The sequence below is a fragment of the Eptatretus burgeri genome, chromosome 7, assembly GCF_056783735.1.
Source record: "Eptatretus burgeri isolate ZD-2024b chromosome 7, Ebu_testis_v1, whole genome shotgun sequence".
Taxonomy (NCBI): domain Eukaryota; kingdom Metazoa; phylum Chordata; class Myxini; order Myxiniformes; family Myxinidae; genus Eptatretus; species Eptatretus burgeri.
The window spans coordinates 34,131,862-34,149,112 of record NC_140967.1 but is presented as its reverse complement, the minus strand read 5'-3'; the positions used below and the strand labels follow the sequence as shown (position 1 = coordinate 34,149,112).

The 17,251-nt window shown below is 43.0% G+C and overlaps 1 protein-coding gene across 1 annotated transcript in view; it reads right to left on the bottom strand.

Moving 5' to 3' along the window:
- LOC147023002 (calpain-5-like) overlaps positions 1-16,656 on the bottom strand; it is a 73,585-nt gene extending 56,929 nt beyond the window's left edge. The window contains exons 1-4 of the mRNA XM_085888015.1: positions 16,264-16,656; positions 2,858-2,989; positions 2,317-2,525; positions 1,840-2,032 (exon numbers count right to left, since the gene is read on the bottom strand). Coding sequence (XP_085744141.1) covers positions 1,840-2,032; positions 2,317-2,525; positions 2,858-2,989; positions 16,264-16,431 — 702 coding nt within the window. The 5' untranslated portion in view covers positions 16,432-16,656. The remainder of the gene's footprint in view (positions 1-1,839; positions 2,033-2,316; positions 2,526-2,857; positions 2,990-16,263) is intronic.
- Between the last annotated feature and the right edge of the window lie 595 nt (positions 16,657-17,251).

Below are 17,251 nucleotides of genomic sequence, written 5' to 3'. Positions count from 1 at the left end.
GCCCACGAATACCCCCCTATTATAATGCCTGAAGTGCTGTTATACCAACCCTGGTGTGTTCCCACGTGTAAAAGCTCTATTCATTGATTTTCTTTCATTTTCATTCCCACCCTTATGAGCACTCAGACATGGAGTGGATGACACGGTAAGATGTACCAAGGTGCATATTAATGGATATGTAATAATAGGATGACATTTTAAACGCACAAGAAATGCAATACTCAGATTAAATTTTTAACTTCACCTCGTGTTGCTGTACATGCGTGTTCTTTGCGAGGTGTACATGCATGTGCTTTGTGGAGAGTCAAATACAGAATTATATATTTGTCACATGATGTCAAGGAACATCTAAGTAGCATGTGACTATGTACAGTAAAAACTAAAAGTACAACAACTAGAACGGCACTTGGTAGAGCGCATACCTCCGCCAGGCTGAACACTTTACATTTAGTATCCCTCCGATAGGCTGGATCTGCATCAGGACCTGAACCAAAATCTAATCGGCTTGTTCTTGTAACCTCCCCAACTCTGCCATCAAGTAATAATCCATCCACAATGTTTTGAAATATCGTGCAACACATAGTTATCTATCTCTCAATGGTGAACACATGCATGGTGTTGGCTTAATGGTTAGAGTAGTGGGTTTGGGATACTAGAGTCCTGAGTTCAAATCCTGCTTGGCTGTTAAATTACTACCAGATGGGGTTGACTCTGCCCGTCATCCTTCCGAGGTCGGCAAAATGAGTACCAGCTTGCTGGTATACTGCGTCGGAGTGGCGACCCATCCAGGATTGTGCCCAATAGCCCAGGAGACTGCCACGGCAGCACCAATGCTCCGCACAGAGTATGCTTCAATGGATGGATGGAATGGTGAACAATCACTTTAAAAATTATAAAATTCTCCTATCTGGATCTGGATCAAGATCTTCACCAAAATTTAATCATTGTCCACACACTCAACCAGTCCACCAAGTTTTGGCCAAATCCATACATAACTTTTTCAGATATCCTGCTCACAGACACAGACAGACAGACCAACAAACAAACAAACAGGGGAGAAAACAACCTCCATCCACTTTGGTGATGGAGGTAACAAGATATTTCTGTACAGTGTAATGGTTTGTATTTTTTCTAAGTTAAAGCCTGAGAATGTTTCCCACCCATTGTTATCAGTGTTTGGCAATTGCTTAATAATAAAACAGACAACTGTGCTCACAAGATGGGATTGACAAGACATTGAACCTCATCACTGAGGGTGGGGGAATGGGGGGGGAGCAGGAGAGGGGCTTGAAATATCTTATAGCGGCAAAAGCCAATGTGGGTCTTTTGATGAATCCTCGAGTGTGCTTAGATCCGATATGTGGAAGACCATTATTGTGTTGCATGTTCTTTTCATCCGGCAAAGTATCATTAAGTCCATGGCCTAGCTGTCTTGTGACAAATCCTTGTGTGAGATCTCATGTAAAAGTAAGATACAAGGTCGGAATGACATAATGCGGAAAAATGACTAATCATTCACGCTAAATTGACTTTTCACATCAGGTAACTGACTTACTGAATGACCCTTATTTATTGATTCATAAAGGTCCAAGGACATGTGGACAATAAATATGTGTATACCAGTGTGGAATATTGCATTGTAATAAAATAATAAATAAGGAATTCATATTTGTCCGTTTCTCAGTTCTCTCTCACTTTTACCCGTGCAGACACGCACATGCACTTCATTTATTAAAAATTACCTCTAACCCCCAACACCGACAATCCTTCTCCATTCTCCCCCATGATCGCGTGTTGAAAAAGAAGAATCTATTTTTTTCATTTCCTACCCCGACATACCCGAATGGAGCAGCTGAGAAGAGAACCTCGACCATAGGCTTTTTCCATGTTGGCAAAGAGCTTGTCACAGACCTGCTGGTCCTGGGAGAATCTTCCCTCCAGCAGGTCTATGGATTCTGACACACCACCCGTGAAGTCCACGAGTGCGTCAGCTGTGTTACCACCATCTAGTGCCTCGTAGCAACCTGCGAGCCTACAGGTGTGGGTGAATGTGCATGTGAGGACAAGGAAAGGTATGGTGGTGAGGGAGAAAGAAATCCAGTTGGAGCCATCCTCCCCACTAAATTTAAGAGACAATACAACATTATTTTGTGTGCATTTAGCAAGATGAGGTTTAGCTCTATGGTGATATGCAAAGGTGCAGGGTTGTGCAGGTGAGCAAGTAAAAATAGAATGTTTGAAATAAGGATTTGTTTGTGAAGTTTGTTTGAGTAAAGGATTTTTATTAAAGTGGAGCGAGTGTAGACATGCCCTCACTTGGCATACGCTTTCTCAAACAGGGCCGACCAGAATTCATTTGGGGCGTTCGAGTGGCAATACAAGAGTTGACCATTCCGGGAGGGTAGCCGGTCGTCAATCACCACGTCCACCCATTCTCCAAATCTCCAGAAGCGAAAGTGAAAAATTCCACAGTAAGCCTCCGGGTGCTCTGGGTTCCATTCCTGCTCCCTGTAATCTGGAATAACCTGTGGGTCATGATACGCGGGATCACCAAATACCGGTAATGCTCACAAATCAGAACTCGTACGCAAGAACCACCTTCAAAACACTCGTTTATCACCTATTTCAATCTAGCTTTCCATTTGCCTTGAAACCAAGGTCCAAAGTTCTGAGCAGCAAGCCATGAACAGTACATCACATCAATCTCACCACTTTAATATTCAAGAGTACTGGCATCGACGCCAACCTGCTGCATGCAAAGGCTGCTATCTACACAAAGAGAAACTAGTAAGAAGTATATATCAGTAGGGAAGTACAATATCAGTTTGATTGTTTTATCACATTCAGACACCCTCACCTTCCTCCAGAGCTTCTCCTTAAGGGTGAGTGAAGAACAGGCCGCCACGAACCAGCAGTTACCCAGTTGCCCCTGCTGGAGATCATGAGAACTGATCCCGTCAACGAAGAGTCGAGGGTCATCACAAAGTTCCTGATAACACAACCAAATTCACAATGACTGTGTGGCAGTAACAAATGTTCTCCAGCAGGACACATTGACAAGCCAACTTGTATGCATCAATCCCAAGGAAAGCTTACAAATTACATCCATGTGTATTTATAATGATCCACACAGGAAATCCATCTTAGACACTTTTATTGTATAGTGTGTGTGTGTGTGTGTGTGTGTGTGTGTGTGTGTGTGTGTGTGTGTGTGTGTGTGTGTGTGTGTGTGTGTGTGTGTGTGTGTGTGTGTGTGTGTGTGTGTGTGTGTGTGTGTGTGTGTGTGTGTGTGTGTGTGTGTGTGTGTGTGTGTGTGTGTGTGTGTGTGTGTGTGTGTGTGTGTGTGTGTAGGCAGGATAACTCAAGAACGGAAGAAGCTACCAATGTCAAATTACACCACGTGATTCAGGAGGGTGGTGGCTAGCGCTGATTAGATTTTGGTCAAAATCGGTCAAAGGTCAAGGTCACAGTGAGGTCAAAAATTCAATTTTTGATGGTTTGGTACAGAATTATCGTAGAAACTTCTGGTTTGCGTCGCTACCTTCTCTGGAGACAGCTTTTATTAGACAAGGTCAGAGATCACGTTGACAATTTCGTAAGTACCAGTCTATGACGGCTTGTTTATTTATTTATTTTTACACTTGGCAAAAAGTGTTGCTAAAATAAAAATAAAAACACTTCAATAAACTTATTTTCTCATCCAAGCTGTTTTTTTTTTTTTTTTTTCCTCGGTTATAAAGTTTATCTCCCACAATAGGTAACTAGAACAGCAGCACCCAGTAGAGTGAACGGCTCTGCCAGGTTGAACAGTTTACATGTCGTGTCCCACCGATAGGCCGGTTCTGGGATTTGGACCTCAACCAAAATCTAATAGGATTAGTCTTGTCACCAAACCAACTCATCGGCTTATTTTTGTTTTAACTCGTTCACAACTTTTTTGAAATATCACACTAAATATCGTTTTTGGCCCCGTCTTTCAATTGTGAAGAATCATGTTGAAGTTAAAAAAAAAATTAAACATAATAAAAACCTCATATCCGGATTCGGATCTTCATCGAAATCAAATAAATTCGTCCTTGTCACACACCCGACCGATCCAAGAAATTTCGTCCAAATCTGTCCGTAACTTTTTAAGATATTCTGCTCACAAACAGAAAACAGACAGACAGCGGTGAAAGCGTAACCTTCCTCCCCCTTTGGTGATGGAGGTAATGGTGATTTCCATAACATGTATGAAAAAGTTTGTTTTTTGTTTGGTTTTTTTTTTTTTTACTTTCATCACCATTGCTATGACCAATACATTCTACTTCCATTCCCTCACCTATTCTTGCCTGCTTCTCCCAGCTTCCTCTCCTCTCCCACATCACCCCCCCAACTTTCCTCCTTCTCCTCCACCCCTATTTGCACATGTCCTCCCCTCCTTTTCTTACATTTTCTCCATTTACTCCTTCCTCCCCTCCCACCCCTGTAAACATATGTCGAGTGTTTTCCATAATATCCAATGAGGGAACATGGTACTTCGAGCAATGTTGGACTTCGACAATCAAATTGGGAAAACTTCTCCGACCGGTGATGGCTTTCAGCTTTTTTTGAAACGTACCGCGTGTGTTCCCCATGCATTGGTTGAGTTTATTTTCAACACAATACTGAAGTACTGTATTTTAAACAATGTTGCATATAAATCAAAGTACAGTACAGTACAGTACAGTATTATAGCCACATATCACAGAATAAAACATAGCCACCAACAAAAAAAGTCACAACATTCAAGACAATGTGCAGTGGAACATTATGAAAAGGAAGTGTTGTTGTTGCATCGATTCAGCCTCAGCTTCTTGTCCAAGTAGTTATCTAGTCAAGCCACCCACTGCCAAAAAAACACAGGCTGGCTTAATGCCCACATAACAACCACAAATCTCACATCCAGAGACAGAGAGGTTGCAGCTGCTAAAAGAGTGTGTTCATAAGATTACAGAAATGGCCATTCTCACAAAATGGTGAAAGTGCTGGATAAAATCTCAATCAAAGCCCGAATCGTGGTGGCAGCTCCCTTGAACATGCTGGAACACGGCCACCATCGGGAGCTTATGATGTCATGAAATATTATCAGTATCATCATGTCAAGTCGCTTAGATGCATTAAATTCGATGGTTCACACTCGATTACTGAGAAAAGGATACTTTGATTTGTTCCTTACTTCGAACAAAGTACGCTGTGAGGCCAAGTGAGGCCGGCCCATTCTGTTATTTTTCTAAGTGAGCTCGGTCACCAGACTTTTGAACTCGTAACCACCATGGTTTATGATTAACACATCTAGTTGTACACTGTATCAAAATAAAAATAACGTTTGGCCAAAAAGGCAGCTTTATGGACATAAATAAATCGCTAAAGCTGCTGTCTCCAGCTAGGATTCCAGAAACTGTCTCGAGGCAGTTCCAGTGTGTAGCTGAGTCGTGGCAGCATTGCATAATAATGTGGCGTTTAGAGAATATTAGGGAGTAGCTGAGGATAGGCCGATAGACATGAGTTTTGGAGGAAAAAAAAAATGGATACAAAGGTGAGGAGTGGGTTCTTGAAGAGCAGAGTATTTTAGGATTGTGAGTGCAACTGGTTGAAAAGCGTGGTGGCACGGCTGTAAATTTAGCTTCGGGTCCGTCCGAGAACAAGAGCTTGTGGCGGAAAACAGTCACACATGGACCACACCCATAGCCGAGTGGAGATGCAAAAGCTGTGTTGTCCTTTTGTTGAAATAACAATGATGACATCACAAAGCGATAGTTCAGAAATCATGAGTAATGTGCAAAGCTGGGGTGTTGGCTTTAATGAAATGCTGATTTTACCCAGTTTTGGCCCATTTGGTGTTCCGATCTGAGGTTATGGTGATAGGACCCCAGGTTAAAATCTGACATACGGTACCGATATGTCCAGTCTCCTTATGCCGATCCAATCTTACAAGTAATACTGTATAGCCTATATCTATATGCACAAGTTCTTCTCAAACCCTTTACAAAATCCCTTTTCTTTAAATATCCCAACGATTCCCAATGTGTTGTGCCCTCGTCTGTAATGATGATGGCTGACGTTCGACTGTAGGTCTCTCGCCAGGTTGATGTTTGACTGTAGGTAGCAGGAATTTGACATTTGTCCAGGTTGCCGGCGATAACTCGCCCACTCTTCAGGAAAGATACCTCGGTATCTTTACCGTCTGCCGACAACCGGTGCTGGCAGCGGAGTGCTCCAGCTTAATGCCCTTCCGATGGAAAGCAGACACATTGATGCCTTGCCCTGTACATGAAACACCAGGGTCGAGAATCTATAGCCGAGTCGAGCTTTGAACACAGGCTAGACAGCTCAAAGGTGAGTGTGCATACCTCGAGGCTATCCTGCCAGCCCATCTACGATCCTTAAAAACTGTTGGAGCGACAAACAATAAACCTCAACATTTCACGGCTCATGAGTAAACTCATTTTGCCAAGGTAATCCCACCCTCTGGATTATTGACCAGATAACCAGCTTTGCACATGATCAGTCATGACAAAGCAAGTAATAGCGTCTTAGACAACAGAACATTAGAATAACCACAAGTGTATATAATCAAGAGCAAAAATTGATAACTATTTACAAGGGGAGCAGAACAACAAACAATCCTTAAACTGGCATCCCATCACCAGGCAACGGAGTTTGCACGAGGTGAGGCCATAGGAAGAAGAGCCACACATCTGGCAGGATATCATCGATAGGGGATATCATGACTTGCTGTTGCAGTGTTATCTGTGCTCGTGTTTACGTAAAGACATTTCCTGATTGTTTAGTTCACTTTATCTGCAATGTCTCTGGCATCGTCATCAATCGAGCAGATTCAGAACCTCTATTCCACCACATAACAACAGTCCTCGGTATGAATGGCTTCGTACCTCTTCCACAACAACTTTTCCTTCCTAAAGGTAAAAAAAATATTCAGAAAACGAAATATTTATCCATTGTGGAAAGAGAAAATTGCAAGTCATCTCATCTTCTACAACATACGATGAGTTGGGTCTTGTAAGCTTGAAATGAAACAAAATCTACACCAATCCATACCTTGAATACGGTATGTCTCTGGAGTTGACCGATTTGACATTTCCATCCCAAGTTCAAATCCCATACACTTTGTTTTCTCATTTCAAGTGTGCATACTAATCCCATACACTACATACACTCCATGTGAATCTGTCCATCGTCCTTGAAATTCATTTTTAAACAGTACACTGACATCTCCCAACATCCTTGACCAACACGTGATGCATGTACACTGGTACAAGCTTATCCGTGAGCCTGAGAACCTGCTTAAAAACGATTGATAGAGACAGGCATTTCACACAATGGGGCAGGAGATTAATTTGAAATGACAAAACAAACACCACAGGCTCTGCCGTTGCAGAGCAGAACAGAACAAGGATGTGCAAGAGCAGCAGAGCAGGTTTTGAGGACACGTGAGCTGATGCCGTCTGTGACGGTTGCAGGATCAGAGTCTAAGGTAGCCAGAAACGTATCCACCTTCTCAGGTGAAAAAGACAGAGTCCAAGAGCAGTTGGGTGTTATTTGGTGGGGTGGGTACAAGGAGCATGGGGTTGGAAGCAAACACAGAATTGAGGCATCTGGCCTTCTCGTGAGCATGATCACATGGCTGTGGTGCCATTTGAAATTAGGGAAGGGAAAGAGGGGGAGGATGCTCCAGGTACAGACTTGACAGGGTGCCAACAGGTATTTGAGGAAGGAGACAAGTTTTGAAAGTTCAATCTTGAAGTTGGACAAACGTTTTCAGGCTTTTCTGAGTGGACACAATGGTTGCAGGCTTTGCTGGCCTCACCACGAGAGTCAGTGCATCATGATGAACGGTAGGATAACTGAAGAGAAGATGGGATGAATCTGTGTATAAGAGGGCAGGTTTCTGTGGAAGAAGTCCCACGATGAGTGAGATAATATCAGAGGTGGTAGATATGAGACCAGTCCTGAAGAGAGATGACAGCTGGCATTCCCTGCCAATCTGCCTGAATGAAATGCCAGACTCGCTAGCACTGAGGCAGCTCACTGAAAATTTCCAGAGAGATGTTGACTCTCACAAGCACGTGATCAGATGAACCAATTTAAGAGGAGGAAGAACAAGAGACGTAATGAGTATAGTTGATCATTACCAAGTTCAGAAGGGCAGTCCTTTGCTGCAGTGATGTGGCTGATGAGAGAGGTACCCAACAGTGTGACCACTCCTTGGCTTTTTTCACAAGATCTTGGCTATTCATTGTTCACCTTGGCGTCTTGATTTTCTATAGGTTTTCTTGGCGTATAGGTTTTCTATTATCATCGCTTTTCCGAAACCTTGTGAATTATTGGCTTTTTTCATTGGCTCACCTTGGCATTTATGAAAATGAGGAGTGGTCATACTGATACCCACACCCAGCCAGTATCTGCAGGATATTGTTTTGTGCGTGCAAAAGTTAAATTACAACCAGCTCAGAAAAACTGACACAGAGATGGACCAAAAAAAAAGCCAAAGTGCAGCACGTAAGACAGATACATCCAGCCTGACCTTCAACATTACCAACATGACTGAGATTTTATCTTCAACAGATCCTTAGAAGAAGTAAAAATAAAACTTCCAGTGGTCATTGGGTAATGTTTCCAAAAAAAAAAAGTGTCCAATTGAAGGCTTGAAGAAGGTCCACCTGATTGGACAAAGGGACTCACAACCAGGACAAACACTCAAATAGCGTTGTGCTTCGGAATGCTGTCAAGACTGCACTGCAGAAAGCTTTCCCAAACGATCTGGCACGGGCAGGTAAAATCAGCATTGGCTCAAGGTTCAAAGACTACTGGATTAACACTGGTTATCTCATTGGCACATGAAACAAATGAGAGTAAGAAAGTCAGCCAATAAAACCGTTTAGACCAACAAAGGTGCACCTTCGGTGATACCTACTCAACAATATGCCAACTTAGCTCAATATCATCATTACAGACGAGAGCAGGACACTGTAGGTTTGCAAGGATAATCAGCAAACCTCGGATGGGTTAACATATCGGTTGCTAATGTCCAATGACTGGTCCAGCCCCATGTCCTCCATAAAAGGAGGAGAAGCGGAGATGAGAACAATGTGGCACGCTTAGGGATATCTTAACGGTGCCAAAATAAAAATGTGGAAATACACATATTTTAAATTAAATTTTAAAATAATAATAGCACTCGTGTCCGGAGGAAGCGGTTCAGTTTGGCATTTTTAATATGAAATAGGCAGGGCTGGAAATGAACGAAACCCATCTTATATATTGTTTCCGAGTTTGTGGTTTCGTGTCGCGCTATCTTCGACTTTGTTCTGCGCTCGAGTAACGTGATATTCGGCTTACATTATCTCAAAGACTATATGAGGTGCATGGTACAAAAAAAAGTAAATAAAATGGTTCTGAAACAATGAAATCGTATTCCACTTACTGCATTAAAGTAAAATTACTACTGATACTCTGCATCAGTTCCTTTCTCAAACACACCCACCCCAACATGTCACGCAGAGCGCGGGTTATGCTAGTTATAATTACACTTGAGAAACCTTTATAAAGGGTCTACTTCTTCTTCAATCTTAAGAGACAGATGAATGGATGGACGGACATATGAAATACGGACAAAGTGGCTTCACCGCTTTAAAATTATTTTATTTATTTATTTCTTTTTGGGGGTGGGGTGGGGTGTTGGGGGGGGAGGTGGTTTTTGGGTGAGAAATACACACCACCAACCACGCACTATCCCTTTACGAGACATTCATAAATATGACACTCCACACAAACACACACAATCACCCATCCATAATCACACTACCAAAAAAAGTCCTGCCAACATCCCTATACCCCTCTATATCCAATATTTACAGGTACCTACGTCTTAACTCTCCTCTTCTTTACTCTCAGGCTATGGCCCCTGGTCCTATCACTGTCCACTCTGCTGAATAATTCATCTGCACTGATTTTATCTGTATCTTTCATAATCTTAAACATCTGTCATATTTCCACGTAACTGCCTCCTTTCTAATGTATAAAGCCCTGTCTCCTTCAGCCACTCTTCATAGCTAAGTCTATCTCGTCCCGGAATCTAGTAGCCCTGCACTGAACCCTCTCGATGGCAACTATGTCCTTCCTAAGATGTGGTGACCAAAACTGCACACAATGTTTTAGATGTGGCCTCACTAAATTCCTGTACAATGTTAACACCACCTCTTTTGATTTATAAATGATCCCCCTCTGAATACAACCTAAAACCCTATTTGTTTTACCTATAGCTGCCTGGCATTGTGCTGCCTACTTACCTCTCATATCTACGACCACTCCCAGATCCTTCTCCTGTGTGACACGCTCCAAAATTACCCCTTACATCACGTAATCTCTATTTTCATTGTTCTTCACCATCCCCAAACACCTTACACTTGCTCAGGTTAAATTCCATCTGCCAATCTTTTGCCCAATCTATACAAGTATCAATACATTCCTGAATCTGATCACCACCCCCTCTGCTATCCACCTCACCTCCAAGCTTTGCTTCATCTGCAAATTTGGAAAGCCGACTCTTCACCCCATCATCCAAATCATTGATGTAAATAATGAATAGTAATGGTCTGAGTACTGATCCCTGAGGTACCCCCACTACTTAAATCCTCCCAGCAAGACATCCTCCCACTCACAGCTACTCTTTGCTTCCTACCTTAGCCAGTTTGCAATTCAATTAACTACCTGACCAGCAACTCCACAAGCCTTCACTTTGGCTAACAACCTCCAATGTGGTACCTTATAAAATGCCTTCTTAAAGTCTAGATATATAATGTCCACTGCCTTTCCCTCATCCATCCAATCAGACACTGCTTCATAGAACTCTGAAAGATTTGTTCGACAGGAACTACCTTTGGTTACCCCATGCTGACGACCTTTAATTAGTTTGTATTTATTTAAATGGTTCCTCATCTGGTCCCTAATTAATGTCTCCAACACCTTCCCCACAACTGAAGTCAAACTAACAGGTTTATAGTTTCCCAATTATTCTCAGGATCCTTTCTTAAATAATGGTGTTACCTTTGCTACTCTCCAATCCTCCGGTACCTGTCCTGACTCCAGTGAACTATTGAAAATATCTGTTAATATCTCGCTTACCTGCTCAGCAAGTTCCCTCAATACCCTCAGGTGCATATTATCAGGACCCGGAGCCTGATCTACTCTTAGATTAGAGCTAGGACAGAGAACAGACCAGGACACAACATAACAAAGGGAACAGCAGGAGAAAGGGGATATGTTGAGAGGTTCAACCTCCACCTCCTTGTTCCTAAATGCTCCCTTACCTCCATCTATTCCACCATTTTGGGATAGTTACTTAAAAGGAGGACTAGCGCTGCACCCCCCCCCCCACCACCCCTTCATGAGCTTATCTACAAACTGGGTTAAAAAGCAATCCTTGACTAAAACTAGTAAATCCTCATCTGCTCTGCCAATTCCCTGTTCCTGGACCCAATCTATCCTTGGCAAGTTAAAATCCCCCATAATCAATACTCTTCCCTTACCACATGCCCTTTTGAATTCTTCTTGTACTCCCCCTTCCTCCTCCTCCTCCTCCTCCTCCTCCTCCTCCTCCTCCTCCTCCTCCTCCTCCACACCCAGAGCACTATAAAAGCATCCTACCAGTATCATACTGTTTTTACAATCTCTAATCTCTACCCATACAGAATCCTCTCCATTAATTCCATCCTTAATGTCACCCCTTTCTCTTGATGCAATGCTGTCCTTTACCCAGAATGCTCCTCCTCCTCCTATTCTCTCCTTCCTATCACACCGATACACCTTATAGCCAGTGCCGGATTAAGCCTCGGCTGGCCCTAAGGCACATTTTGAAATTTTAGAGAATGGCCTGAAAAATTTAAATTTGATCTCAGGCTCATGGAAATGGACCCCAGACAAAAGATGAACTGATTCAAGAACAAAATATTAAATACAAAAAAAAAGACATATTTAATGTGAAAATAATTTTTGGCCTGAATTTTTGGCTGGCCCTTTAAGGCACATGCCTTGTCTGCCTAATGGTTAATCCAGCACTGCTTATAGCCTTCTAATCGTGTCCTCCAGTTACTCTCGACTACTTAAACCATGTCTCTCTCACTGCAACTATATCATGCTCCTCTCTATCTACTTTGGCTTCAAGCTCTTCCATCCTATTACATAAAATCCTACCATTGGTATGGAATATGTTTCACTTTTCTCTAACCTGAAATTCTATTTTCCTGCCTGGCCTGACTCATCACAATCACATCATCCGTTCCTTCCTTAATGCCTTCTCCACCCTCCACTGACCTAAAAAAAAAAGCCTGAATTCCTTCCTCAATTCCCACTGCAAACTTTTCTGCCCCCTTTCTATTTAACATATGGCCATAATTCACAAAACACTCCCTTTGTCCCTGAAATGATTCCCACTGCTTCTTACATGCAAAACCTTCCTCCCTATACCATTCTTCCAGCCACTGGTTGACATCTATCACTCTGCTCATAATTTCTATATCGTTTACTAATCTTGGGAGAATCCCAGAAAACATTCCCACACAACCCTTGTTTTCAGCAGCATACCCAACCAATATCCTGTATCTATTTTTCAAAATTTCTGAGTAAACTTTCCCTACATCATTCGCACCTAGGTGTACACCACAATCAACTTCTTCCAGCCATGACTCGATACGATATCGTTTACCCTTACTCCAATGTCCCAAACTCCTGCTCCATCAAAACTGCACAGAATTCTATGTCTACGATTCTTATTGCAGAATGAAGAATCTACATACTTAACAGTCTCATCACTCACAAAAACTGTCTCCCATACCTCATGTCTACCAATTTCTATTGCCGCATTCTTGACAGTGCCTGCACCGGCCATTCCCTCCTCAATGCCGGCACCCGCCGCTCCCTCGACAATACCGGCACCCGCTGCTCCCTCGACAATGCCGGCACCCACCGCTCCCTGCGATCCCTGCACTCCACACCATTATTCCTCACATTCTACTACCCGCTGTAAAGTATCTATCAGTTATTTCAACTGAGGGATAACTCTTCTCAAGTGGGCTATTTCCACATACTTCCGATAACAGCGAGTACCGTCTGCCTCCTCTTTCCCTGATATGGCCCACATCAAGCATCTATCATTTGATTTGTAATCTTCTTCTCTTCTTCTTATTTCCCAATTATCTCACTCTCTATTTCTGTTATTTTCCCCAACTGACTTAACCACTACACTTGGAACACAAACCCAAGTAGGCCTCACTTTACCTCTCCCAATAAAACGAATACAAATACAGGTAGTCGTCGACTTACGACCGCAATTGCTTCCGACCAATCGGTTGTAAGGCGACTTGGTCGTAAGTCGAACAACGTATATTTTACATACAAAAAAAAAAAAAACTTTTTTTTTTGGGGCCACTTTACGTGGTCGTAAAGTCGAACAGTCGTAAGTCGACGACTACCTGTACCTGCTAATCTGCGACTAACACAACTGCAACTCTTATAGATTCAAAATACACAACACCTGACACAAATCATGATAACATCCATGCAAAACAACAAAAACTAGAGGGGGAGCACTCGGTAGAGTGCAAAACCTCCGCCGCCAATACTGCGAGGTCACTCAAGTGAACCTGATATCCTATTCATTCAATTTGACGTCAACAGTGCTCACAGAGATATAGTTTGCAACTTTCCCTTTTACATACTCAATTCATTCGTCATAACTAGATTCCTTGAGACAGAAATTGATTTTACGTGGGTATCTCCACCTGAAGTTCCAAAATCAGCTGCAATTATAATTTTGGCATGTTTTTCGTTGGAAATCACTGATAACATGTAGAAATGAAAAAAAAAATAAAAAGAAATCTAAATTTTGTTGAAAAAAAAAAGTTGCAAATTTTTTTTTTCTCTAACAATTTTTTTTGTGGGGGGGTGGGGGGTTGGAAATCACTTAAAACATGGACAAATGCAAAAAAAAAAATTCAAATATTTTTTCAAATTGGCCGCCATAGCGGCCATAGTGGATTTTGGACCAAGTCCAAAATCTAATGGCATGATCCTTGGACCAGACCTAACCCCCCACCAAGTTTCGTCGAAATCCGTCCAGGAGTTTTTCCGTAATACTGTTCACAAACAAACAAACAAACAAACAAACAAACAGAAAGGGGTGAAAACAGTAACCTCCGATCTTCGATGGCGGAGGTTAAAAAAAAGCATTTATCGTGGTCTGCCGTCGGGGCCTTTAAAACCTCGTGTGAACCCTCAATCAAAAAATGTGTACTTTTACATATTTTTCTATTGTTTTGAGACGTATTACTATGCATAATTTTGTGTGCTGCCATCGTGTCCCTGTAAAGTGTAAAGGGTGCCTGCTGTCGTAAGAATAATTCATGTTACCGTTAGAACCGTGACATTAAAGCTTGAGGTCTCGCTTCTTCGTCCTCAATCCCAGAACCAAGGGCTTTTCAAACAGGCAGGTTTGTGATTAATAAAACAAACAAATTTATATTCCATGTAAATCGTTTATCATCTTTCCAACGAAGTACCATTTGTATTATTTCATGACAGCAAAAAAGTATTGGGATTAATAAAGGGTTATGGATGGAGAAACTGGGCACCTCTTAGACACAAGATTATTGCAAATTTTTGTTCTATTCATGGGTTTTGTCTCAGACATCAAGACCAAAGAGAATGGTTTGTTGAATACATCTAGAATGGCAACACCAGTATAGTTTACTCAACAATGACAGACTGTGCTGTTCAAAGGAGGTAACCAAGGTGTGGGTAACCTGGTAACCCAGGTATGACCCATGGTCAGATCTCTTAGCCTGACATTTGCCAACCCTTGGAATGTAGCTCCAGGAGCCATTTAATCATTAAATACGTAACTTGAATGGCACTCGGTGGAGCGCATACTTCCGCCAGGCTGAACAGTTTAAGTTTTGTTTTCCACTGGTAGGCAGGATCCGGATGTGGATCTTCACCAAAATCTAATCAGTTCATCCTAGTCACACACCCAACCTGTCCACCAAGTTTAGTCTGAATTCGCCCATAACTTTTTGAGACATCATGCTCACAGACAGATAGACAAAGACAGAAAACGTAACCTTTGTCCACCTTCGGTGGATATGCCAATTCATGTATTCATATTTCTGAAGGAAAATTCATATTTTAAAAATTTTCCCACAGGCCGATTACTCAGGCCAGGGAACCACAAACTTGAGCATACACTTGTGTTTTGGAGCAATGTTGTTGTTGTTTTAAAAAATATTTTTTTTAAATAATAAACTTGGATTTTGGGAAGTTTGACAAGGAGATTTCCCAGCAACCCCCTCGTGGAATTCCAAGAATCCAGAATCAATCCTTCAATCCTGACCTCCTCTCGTTTGTTTTTCCTCTCTTCTGCTTGTGGAACCTCGTTTCTCAGTCTGTTCAACCCCATCCCCGACAGGACTTCAAGTTGGCAGTATAACACCACCTTCGGTCATCCATCCTCCACTCTTACCAGTGATCTTTTCCAACCTCATTAACCCTCCCACGGTTGAGTTGTTGCCTTCGTCCTTCTCTCCTCGTCCTCTTGACCCTTGTTGCATCCCTACATTGCCCCACTGTCAGTGAATGCATTGCCTTCCACCCTTTCAAATCACATCAATGCCTGGTGTTGGCTTAATGGTTAGTATGGCGGGCTTTGGATCCTTGGGTCCTGAGTTCAAATCGTTCTCAGCCGTTGAATTAATACCAGGTGGGGTTGACTCTGCCTGTCATCCTTCCGAGGTCGGCAAAATGAGTGCCAGCATGCTGGTATCCTGTGTCGGAGTGGTGACCCGTCCAGGATTGTACCAAATAGCCAAGGAGACTGTTTCAGCAGCATCAACGCTCTGCACAGAGTATGGTCCCAATGTCGTCGTCCTCCTCCTCCTCCTCATCTCACACTCTCCCATGAACCCACACGGTATCCCCAAAATTGTTAACGTTATTATGCAATTAATCGTTTACATGAGATAAGGGATTTCGACACCAAGGCTGTCCATACCATGTGAAGATCAAGTCGAACGGTCGGTATTTCAGGTGCACCTGTGACGGTACCTGACTGTTTTATAGCTGAGTGACGTAAAAAAAAAAAAAAAAAAAAAAAAAACCTTCGGACCTTTTCCACCCGCGGTGTACAAAGTGAACCTGACGAACTTTCCCACAATGTGCTCCATCACTCACCTTCGGACGTTTCCAATCGATCCGGCCCGGGGAAGCTCGACGCACGAACAGAGACTCGTCCGTGCAGGTGAACAGCGGGTCGCAGAAGAGCTGTCGACCGGTCGCGCTCGACGAGCGCAGCTCGGTAAAGTTCTGCCTCAGGAAGGGCTGCACCTTGCGGCTGCACATGGCTGAACGGCAGCGTCCCGCCGGGCGAGCTCTGCTGCTCCGTCTTGTGATGTTTTACTTTTAATCCGGTTACGAGTCATCGAGTGTGGGCAGTGGGTGGTTTCCCGCGAATAAAAATGTGGGAGGGCTGAGGGAAGAGGGAGCGCTCGGAGGCGGTGAATGTAACCGGTCCTGTTGGGATTTTTCGATGGATTGATTGATTAAAAAAAAAAAATGGTTTCCCACCAGCCCGAGCCCCGCTGCCGACGACACCACACTGTACAATAATACGGTATGATTGTAGTTGTAATTTTTGGAAAGCATTGAAGAGGAATTCGGGTTCGGGTTATAATCTGTGACGAAAGAGGCGGAGTCAAAATGCACGGTACCGCAATCACAAAGACAAAAGCGAGGTTCGCTCCACTATTCGGCAGGAGCCTGAAGAGTTCAGGTGGGAGGAGCCTGAAGAGTTTAAGTGGGAGGAGCCTGAAGAGTTTAAGTGGGAGGAGCCTGAAGAGTTTAAGTGGGAGGAGCCTAAAGAGTATAAGTGGGAGGAGCCTAAAGAGTATAAGTGGGAGGAGCCTAAAGAGTATAAGTGGGAGGAGCCTGAGCAGTCACGGGGTGGAATGAGCTCTTTCCTCGAGGCTGTGCCAGACGATTGCGGGTTTTCTGAGAGCCCTGTGGCGACGGACGTGCTGTGGCGACGCGGACACATCGATATTGAATAAAAACGAACATCATAGGAAGAGGTAGCGATTTCCACCAACGCTTGTATAAATAATATAGATTCCTGAGGAAGGAATATTTCGGATTAAGAGTAGTGGAGTTTAGTGTGCAGTGA